Raw genomic sequence first — 10,295 nt, forward strand, 5'->3', positions numbered from 1 at the left:
AAAATATCGCGAGAGCATGTTGGGGACTTCCGTAAACGTCACACACACAAACAGAACAGAGCCAGGCCTGCTTTTCCACACAGTATCAGGGTAATAATCAAGCAATTACAGCTTAATTAGACAAAGACATCGTCACAATTCTTTACATAGTTTTAAATAAACATGATACTGAGTCTGACTGCTCAGTTTTTTTGTTTAGGAATTGTCCTCATACAGAGATATTCTCGTCAGATATTCTAATGTTCATCCAAACATATTTCACTGCAGATTTTTCTGTTTGTTTTAAGGATATTTCCTTTGGCATGTTTGATTTTAAGATTTAAAATGTAGGAAAATGTTTTATAATATATCTTTTATTGTTACTTGTTACATACCACATCCACAAATGCAAATTCTGTGGTTCTCAACCATTCTGTCCTATCTTAACAATGAACCCGATGAATATATGGATGCCATTAAAAATTCAAAGGACTCTAGAGCTGTGAGGACTGTGCCGTTACATGCAACCTGTGTGACTTTGCAGGACTGATGTTGGAGCATCTTTGACTGAAGTTGGTGCTATGATTAAGGCTACTTTACCTTGGTTGTTTTTCTCCTCCTCTGCCTGTACCCCTCAGCTTTGCATTGCTATAGTTGTATTTTGTGTGTTCTGTGTAAATAGTATTTGATTTTACCTGTGCTGTTATGCACTTGTTGGATCCTCATCAAGTAGTTTTTAAACATATATAAAGGAATTAAGATTAAAAAAAGCCGCCAGACATGTTTTATATATGAACAAATACTGTTTTGAATATTAATTTTCTGATCCATTTTTTTCTTCAAAAAATTAAATGTCATTATAAAGCATATCCACTCCTATTCCCTTACTGAAATATCCAGAACAAATCTTTTTTTTTTTTCTTTTAAAAGTTTAATAACTGAACACAGTGTCTCATATTTCATCTTACATAAGTATTTTCTACGCTCACATGTTCTGGGGGCTTCAAGTTGCCACACCACATAACATTTATGCAAGTTGCATAATTCGACATATCTGGTTTCAGCACACCTGGAGGCTTCTGCATACCTGTGGATCTATTTCATTTCAAATAATTGCATTGCAGTCACCCATGTTATCTTTAATGTTAACATACCTGGTCCAGGGTTATCGGTTTATCAAGTGTTAGTTGTAGTCTTACAGGTTTTATCATATGTATTTTCCAAAGGCTACAATTTGGGGCTATTAAAAATGTACCAGTACATACATGGTTGCTTAAGTTGACATTCTAAACTGTCAGCTACACAGGTTTCTTCTATTTGGTATATACCAATTATTTAATTTGCCCATCACCAATTCCAAAAGGCCAAGATGATAAGTTCAAATGGATTTTTTTCCAACAGTAGACTGAAACCTGAAGATCTTTAATTAGTGACAGTAAATCAGCACATCCTCACTTTGGAGAAGCTGGAACCAGCAAAATGTGGCCATTTTTGCTTCATAAGCTAATCAAGAACAATTTACTAAATGTGTTGTTTTTAAATCAACTGACTTCACTGTTTCAGTTGTAACCAAATTCAGTCCAATCCAAGCAGCTTATATTACAGAAAGGTCCAGTGACTACAACCAGTCTGTTTTTTTTTTTTTAAGACAACTCAGCGACTTTCATTCATGAGTCAAAAAAGTCAAAGCCATTATATAGCTCAATTAAATCATCTAGATTTATTTAATGCCATTTACAAAAGCAAGCATTCACTTGCTGCCTAATTACAGTACTATTTAACTGCATCTGAACCAAAAATTCATTAAGGTGGACCCCAAAAAGCTTGCATGTGATGTGCTGAGAAAACAAGGCTGACTCATGGCAAGTCTAAGCAGCTGCTTCACAGAAAAGATGACATTCAAGAAAGCCGTTTGGCTTTCGGTTGTGCTAGCATGATATTCCAGACATAAAAGTTACCGCCATTGTTAAATAGTCAAATACATGTATTTTAATCACGTAATTTCTTACATTTGTACAATACATGTTTTGCGTATTTCGACAGTGTCTGAAAGACTTGAAAATGTACATTTCCATGACACCAACACGGAACAATTTTGGTAGCCACAATAAAATATGTAGTCACATCTGAAAGTGTTGTATGACAGCAGAGTTTTACATAGCAAACAGGATAAGGAAAGCAACCATCAAACAGAACAGTCCCATGGCTTCAGACAGGGCAAATCCCAGGATGGCATATGAGAACAGTTGCTGCTTCAGAGATGGGTTCCTGCAAACAACAACAAACTGTCAATGCATCTATGAAAAGAACAGCATGCAGTAGAAATCAATTAATCCATGTCATTTAAACTAGATTTTCAAAGATATGTCAGTGAGAACAAACCTAGCATAGCCAATAATGAGACTGCCGAACACAGTCCCGATTCCAGCTCCAGATCCAGCTACTCCGACTGTGGCAGCTCCAGCTCCAATGAACTTGGCAGCGGTGTCAACGTCCCTGCTGATAGCACTGGTCTGGAAGCCCCTCAGTGTGACCTGGGTGAGGGGGCTCTGTGGCATCACAGCAACAGTGCTCTGGAGCAAGAAAACACAAAAACCATAAACTTTCACCTTAAAAACCAGCGCCATCAGATATGACAGTGCAGTCAGTTAGCACTCAAAACACCTGTGATAAGTGTAGCTGATTCGAACACTGAAATGATAAAAGCTAAATTAGCTTTTATCATTTAATAATTCTGCCAAGCACCAAAACCCAATCATTTTCCATATTAACCTTGACAATGCAAAGAAAAAGAGTTTCATACTTTTCTTCATGTCACATTAAAAACTAATTCAATACACTGAGCTTGAAACTAAAGAACGAGCTGGGTCTTCAATTTTTTGGGCTATTTGTCAGACCAATTTTAAACTGTTACACAGGTCTAAACCTTTGTGGTTGACATTTGACATTAATCTGACATGTTATAGAGTAAATGACTTGACGTAATCAGTCCACACTGGTTTTAAGTGCCTAGGTAGAATGAAGGCTGCAGCCCAAGTGGGAAGCCTGTGTTTCTTCTTACCTCTGTTTTGAGCTCAGGCCTGGACAGCACAGAGGCAGAGAGGGGTCTGTAAAGAGCCCGGGAACCAGCACGGACCTGCAGCAGCAGCAGCACAGATACAAACACAGTAAAAATTTAGCAACAACACACACAAGCTCAGTAACACAAGAAACATATTGATGGTAGCTATCCCCAGTCTAAGCAGGTGGAAGGCACCTTGAACGTCCCTTTGTCAATCCCACTATCATTCACAGCAGTGCACACACTTTATGACCTGTGGCCTTTAATGATTTGTGAGTACAGTGTGTGCTGTCAGTCACTTGTGGTGGGTAGTTTGAAATTTTTTTTGCTCATGTGTGCCACTGGCAAGCTACAATAAACATTGTTAGCAACCTTATTAACCAATTGTCCTATTATGATTTAAACTGATTAGCCAGGTTAAGTAACTAGAAACTGAAACATGACCTTGGATATTGAGCAATAAAACAGTACATTTATTTGGAAGCAAACAATGCCCAAATGCACAAGGAGATAGTTATTATATCTACTGCACAGCTCTGTGCACCAGTTTGCAGGTGAACTCTGCACTAATTTAGGCTAACAGAGGCTTGTAATGACCTTAGCTAACAGCTATCACTGGAAACGTCCGCTTCAAGGAAAAGCAAAGGCAAGGGCAGTTTCTGACTTACATGCACCATACACATAAAATAAGGACTACATTACCACCGTTTACAAACTATTTCAGTGCTTTAGCATTAGCTAGCTAGCCTGTTGGCCTACACTGCATATACCCTTGCTAGCTAGCTACAGTCAAGTTCAACCAGAGGCCCACCGGATTTATTCGTGATACTAAGAAAGCAGGACTCACATCCACAGCATGAAAACACACCGAATAAAGCAAACTCACCAGAGCCGGCGTGGAGACGAACTTTGCACAGGCGTACATTTTCTATTTTAGGTAGTTTTAACCGGTTCGGTCGAATCTGGTTGAAGCCCGGGTCTCTCTGAGGAGGGAAAGACCGGAGAGAAGTAAGGTCAAACGGGTGTAAAAATGCTCCACAGAGAAAATAAAGCCACTCATATGTACAATCACATCCATTCTGCATGCTATCCTCACTTGTGCGCTGCAATATGAAGTTACGAGAGAGGATGAAAAGGGATTTATAACGCTAAGCTTCCCATTCAAACTGCCATTGCACACTTACCGACTGCAGAGGTCGAACCACAGTGGAAGAGTGCGCATGCGCGGTGTGATGTATGTAGAGGCCCGGATGATGACAGAGGAAGGTCATTTCACAGAAACTTTATTGAACACGGTGACAGGAGCAGTGCTCATTCACAAAACTAATCGTTGTTTACACACGGTCAGTGTTAATTGACGGATGCACCTTCATAGTGTGAACACAGTTAAGAAGGATAATTAATGTTTTACACTTAATTATATTATTTATTTATCGTTATATTGACGGAAATTGACAAATCCTGATGGTCTGGCTCTACTACAATGTTGAAAGTGAGCCAAACATATTATACTTTAAAGAGAAAATGGATGAATGAGTTAAGGATAAAACAGATTAACATACCAAGGGGCCTGAGGGGAAAATAAGACACAAGAGATAAGGTAAGTGAGACTATCATCCATCTGTAAACATTTCAATACAGGCAACAGAGGAATGATAACGTGTTTCCCTGCTCCTCATGCAAAACAATAGAATGACCATAAGCTGTTTTTACCTCATTTAAATGTGTAATGAAATTTGGTGGAGGAGAATAAGGGAGGGGGTCATTGTGACAGACTTAAGCAATAATGTTTAACAAAAATGTACATGGAGTCTTAATTCATAATGATGAACAGGACAAGAAAAATGTGCATGTGAGATTATATCAATGTATGGCATAAACTGTGCAATTAATATACTTACATTAACTTAAATCAGTGATAACATGTGCTGTCCCAATTGCCCACATACTACAAAAAAGGGTTGGTTTATATAAAAGGGAATGTCACACCTCCTTAGAATATGATATAACCTTTACTGTAACTGTAACAGAAAAATTATATAATTTGTTGGGCTTCTTTGAATTTATAGCAAGAGAGCTTACAGAAGGAGGAAATCCAAAAACTATCCCAGTCAGCCTTAATTCACTGTGCTGTAAAAATAAATACAGGTAGCCTACTGTAAATGAATCTAAACAAATGTAAAGTGATTGTGCAGAAAACAAGATTCGATTATGTTAAATAATAATCTATTATGATGCAACATACAGTACAGGCCAAAAGTTTGGACACACCTTCTCATTCAATGCGTTTTCTTTATTTTCATGACTATTTACATTGTAGATTCTCACTGAAGGCATCAAAACTATGAATGAACACATGTGGAGTTATGTACTTAACAAAAAAGGGTGAAATAACTGAAAACATATTTTATATTCTAGTTTCTTCAAAATAGCCACCCTTTGCTCTGATTACTGCTTTGCACACTCTTGGCATTCTCTCGATGAGCTTCAAGAGGTAGTCACCTGAAATGGTTTTCCAACAGTCTTGAAGGAGTTCCCAGAGGTGTTTAGCACTTGTTGGCCCCTTTGCCTTCACTCTGCGGTCCAGCTCACCCCAAACCATCTCGATTGGGTTCAGGTCCGGTGACTGTGGAGGCCAGGTCATCTGCCGCAGCACTCCATCACTCTCCTTCTTGGTCAAATAGCCCTTACACAGCCTGGAGGTGTGTTTGGGGTCATTGTCCTGTTGAAAAATAAATGATCGTCCAACTAAACGCAAACCGGATGGGATGGCATGTCGCTGCAGGATGCTGTGGTAGCCATGCTGGTTCAGTGTGCCTTCAATTTTGAATAAATCCCCAACAGTGTCACCAGCAAAACACCCCCACACCATCACACCTCCTCCTCCATGCTTCACAGTGGGAACCAGGCATGTGGAATCCATCCGTTCACCTTTTCTGCGTCTCACAAAGACACGGCGGTTGGAACCAAAGATCTCAAATTTGGACTCATCAGACCAAAGCACAGATTTCCACTGGTCTAATGTCCATTCCTTGTGTTTCTTGGCCCAAACAAATCTCTTCTGCTTGTTGCCTCTCCTTAGCAGTGGTTTCCTAGCAGCTATTTGACCATGAAGGCCTGATTCACGCAGTCTCCTCTTAACAGTTGTTCTAGAGATGGGTCTGCTGCTAGAACTCTGTGTGGCATTCATCTGGTCTCTGATCTGAGCTGCTGTTAACTTGCGATTTCTGAGGCTGGTGACTCGGATGAACTTATCCTCAGAAGCAGAGGTGACTCTTGGTCTTCCTTTCCTGGGTCGGTCCTCATGTGTGCCAGTTTCGTTGTGGCGCTTGATGGTTTTTGCGACTCCACTTGGGGACACATTTAAAGTTTTTGCAATTTTCCGGACGGACTGACCTTCATTTCTTAAAGTAATGATGGCCACTCGTTTTTCTTTAGTTAGCTGATTGGTTCTTGCCATAATATGAATTTTAACAGTTGTCCAATAGGGCTGTCGGCTGTGTATTAACCTGACTTCTGCACAACACAACTGATGGTCCCAACCCCATTGATAAAGCAAGAAATTCCACTAATTAACCCTGATAAGGCACACCTGTGAAGTGGAAACCATTTCAGGTGACTACTTCTTGATGCTCATCAAGAGAATGCCAAGAGTGTGCAAAGCAGTAATCAGAGCAAAGGGTGGCTATTTTGAAGAAACTAGAATATAAAACATGTTTTCAGTTATTTCACCCTTTTTTGTTAAGTACATAACTCCACATGTGTTCATTCATAGTTTTGATGCCTTCAGTGAGAATCTACAATGTAAATAGTCATGAAAATAAAGAAAACGCATTGAATGAGAAGGTGTGTCCAAACTTTTGGCCTGTACTGTATAAAGTTTAACACAGGTGGACAAGACAGTTAATATTACAGATACTGCTTCGAGGGATAAGTCTGCTGATATTTCTTATCGCCAACAAGTCCCATGTAAAGACCAAAGCTAATAATGAATTGATCCAAGTAGCGAGTATTGCCTTGTGGCCAAAATGTGATATAGATTATTCCTCTGTGCTGTAGACCTTTGTTGTCCAAAAAACAATTTAGTACTTATCAATGACCATCAGCACTGCAGGTTGTACTAAGTCAATTCCATATACACTGTCCTGCTGCTGTCCTGCTGAATACACAGGAGTGTGCCACATAAGCATATTGTTTGAGTGACATTATCTAAAAGTTACTGTGTCTGACAGTTTCAGTCAATAACTCAGGCATTTTAAAAAATGACAGCATACATTTGTGACACATTTTAAAGATTGACAGTGTTAGTGGGAACTAATGGCAGTGCTGCTGAGTGTCACAGACAGGGAGGGAAAGTTGCAAAGTACTGACAGACAGAAGACACATTATTGGTTTTGGACTTTTTGTGGGATATGTTGACAATAACGAAAATATAAAGGAATATCACTAGCCTTATACTTTATGACAATGAGCGTTTCATTTCATAATGTGTTTTACAGGTGCATATTTTCAGGAAAATCTGCGATTAAACAAACCACCACAAATCATCTGGCACATAATACATCTCCTGCCTCAGGGGCTTGTGGGTGTTTGAGTTCCTGGGGCAGGTTGGCAGTCTAGCCTTAGGTATGTTTATCTTTAAGCCTTTGTGCACTAGCAACAAAAATAGCTCCACAGAGATGTCTTGTCTTGATGTATATTTTCTCAAATGAATAAATAAATAAATAAAATAAAATGATTAATTAAACAAACAAATAAATAGCTAAATAAATAAATACATAAAATTGAATAAATAAATGAAAATAAAATAACATTTTAAAAATAATTAAATTAATTACATAAATAGAAATAAAATAATTAATTAAACAAACAAATAAATAGATGAATAAATAAATAAATACATAAAATAAAATAGAAAATAAATTAAATCAAACAATTAAATAAATAAATAAAAATAAAATAAAATCCAAAATTAAATTAAATCAATTAAATAAATAAATAAACAAATAAAAATAAGACAAAAATAAAAACAAATAATTTTAAGTTCTAGTGGAGATCCCAGTGTCCACAGATACCATATATGACAGGCTCAATTTGGGGAAAAGTGTATAAAATAATGCACAAGACCAGAGGAAATGGTCCAGGTGGTTTGAATATCTCAGGCAGTGTAAACACAACATAGCTTCAATGTACAGCCTGGAACAAGCTTCTACAGAATATATTAATGTGAAAACATAAACTAAAATTATTTTTCCACCTTAAAAGCTACATAAAGAGGAAATTAAAAAGTGAAAATTTGGATTTTAATGGGTTATTTTATTATTATTTTTTTTTAAATTTGTGTAACATTACTTACCTTACTGAACTCAGCTTAAGGAAAGTTCAAGAGACTTCCAGGGCAGCTTGTAACAGATGTTTCATTATTAATGAGACTGTAAGAATTTCTGAGAGATATGGGTTAAATCTATCTGTCAGTGTTCACATTCAGACGCCCATTTTTAGTAGACCTTAGCTCGACTGTAGGAACAAGGGTTTGCTCCAGGGATGGGAATTCTTGGCTGTAGCATTTCTGCAGGTCAAACCAGGAAATTCTGTCAATTTAAATGAGGTTAGTGTGATCCTAGTTCATGAAAACCACGTGCTTCCCTTTCCTGTATATTTGTGCACAGAGACAGCAAAGCACACACCTTTTTCAGTGAATTAAGAAAGAGAAATTCCTGTTTTACAGGTGTTCTAAATAATACTGTTATCAGCATGACACCAGCGCAACATCTAAAAGACCCTATATTTGTCACATGGTCTACATACTGTGGTTGCAGTGGAGGCAGAATTTCAACCAGTATTTCAAAATGAGTTTTTCCCCTCATAACAAAAGCTGCCCGCCGCTGTCCGCCACTATCACCTGTTGTGGTGTGAATTTAACACCGTGCCCAGAGGGACTGATGGCTCAGGGCCCTGTCTGTGCATCTCGCAGGCTGATGGTGGAGCTGTAGGCTACCAACACCAGGGCAGATTTGTAATCGTGATGAATGACTCCACAGCAGCTGGTCTGTGATGGAAAGGTAATGAGCACAGGGAGTCTGCCTTTGCTGCATGCTGGCTTTAAGAGAGGAATGTCTCAGTGGCTCCTCAGGTATGATCTTTGCAGTTTCACAGCCAACATGAAGCCACACATTCAAACAGTCAGTAGATCATAGTCTACATACCAGACACGCTGAAGAAGACAAGGAACGAGCTCATGCATTAAAAATCAGCTCTGTTCTGCCCCATAGTACTGTTCGGCTCTGTCCTATTTATTCTGTTGTATTTGATTTCATCATGTTCTGTTGTGTTTTAATCTATTCTATTGTGTTTTCTTCTATTATATTCTGTTCTGATGTGTTCCATTTTACTCTAATGTATTCTGTTTTATCATTTTCTCTTCTATTCTGTTTTTATGTGGTCTATTTAATTCTGATGCATTCTTCTCCATGATATTCTATTCTGTTCTATTCTACCCTGTACTATTTTGTTCTAATCCGTTGTGTTGTATTCCATTCATCTCTGATGTACTCTATTCTACCCTATTCTGTTCTATTCTATTTTATATATTCTATTCTATTCTGGTGTATTCCATTCCATACTCTGACGTGTTCTATTCATATTCATCATATTCTGTTCTTTTTTATTTTTATCTATTCTATTCTGATGTATTCCACTTCACCATATTCTGTTCTAATCTATTCCACCCTATTCTTCGATTCTATTCTGATGTATTCTATTCTATCAAAGTCTGTTCTATCCTATTCTGTTCTATTCAACTCTATAGTATTTTATTCTATTCTACAATTTTGTATTTTGTTATTTCCTACCATATTCTGTTATTATTATGTTCTTTTATGTTCTGTTCTCATCTGCCCTATTTTTTTCTGTTCTTTACAGTTGCATTCTACTCTATCATATTCTATTCTGATGTATCATATTCCATTATATCTGCTCTATTGTTTACTATTTTATTCTGATGTATTCTATAATATTCTGTTCTATTCTATTCTGGTGTATTCTATTCTATCATAATCTGTTCTATTCTATTTTCATATAGTCTGTTCTATTCTGATGTATTCTACTCCATCAAAGTCTGCTCTGCTCTATCATATTCTGTTCTGTTCTATTCTACTCTGATGCACTCTACTCTATCATATTCTACTTTTATATAGTCTGTTCTACTCTGATGTATTCTATTTCATCATATTGTTCTGTTTTATCAATGTTCAGT

The 10,295-nt window shown here is 37.5% G+C and overlaps 1 protein-coding gene across 2 annotated transcripts; it reads right to left on the minus strand.

Moving 5' to 3' along the window:
* Positions 1-1,676: 1,676 nt before the first annotated feature.
* On the minus strand, positions 1,677-4,313 carry atp5mc3a (ATP synthase membrane subunit c locus 3a). 2 transcript variants are annotated; one of them, XM_033613013.2, is made up of 5 exons: positions 4,225-4,313; positions 3,927-4,023; positions 3,041-3,115; positions 2,362-2,552; positions 1,677-2,247 (listed from the first exon to the last, which is right to left on the minus strand). In XM_033613013.2, exons 2-5 carry the CDS (start codon positions 3,963-3,965, stop codon positions 2,133-2,135), a joined length of 420 nt encoding a protein of 139 aa, XP_033468904.1. In that variant the 5' UTR covers positions 3,966-4,023; positions 4,225-4,313; the 3' UTR covers positions 1,677-2,132. The 2 variants fall into 2 exon arrangements, with proteins under 2 accessions (XP_033468904.1, XP_033468912.1); XM_033613021.2 differs by having other exon boundaries at positions 4,137-4,245.
* Between the last annotated feature and the right edge of the window lie 5,982 nt (positions 4,314-10,295).

Source organism: Epinephelus lanceolatus, chromosome 14, assembly GCF_041903045.1.
Source record: "Epinephelus lanceolatus isolate andai-2023 chromosome 14, ASM4190304v1, whole genome shotgun sequence".
Lineage (NCBI taxonomy): Eukaryota > Metazoa > Chordata > Actinopteri > Perciformes > Serranidae > Epinephelus > Epinephelus lanceolatus.

Excerpts from the sequence above, each read along its gene's own strand:
- atp5mc3a (XM_033613013.2), bottom strand. The coding sequence starts at position 3,965 with ATGTACGCCTGTGCAAAGTTCGTCTCCACGCCGGCTCTG. Across the intron at positions 2,553-3,040 it reads GGCCTGAGCTCAAAACAGAG|AGCACTGTTGCTGTGATGCC; the intron begins GTAAGAAGAAAC and ends TTCTTGCTCCAG. Across the intron at positions 2,248-2,361 it reads CTCATTATTGGCTATGCTAG|GAACCCATCTCTGAAGCAGC; the intron begins GTTTGTTCTCAC and ends TGTTGTTTGCAG.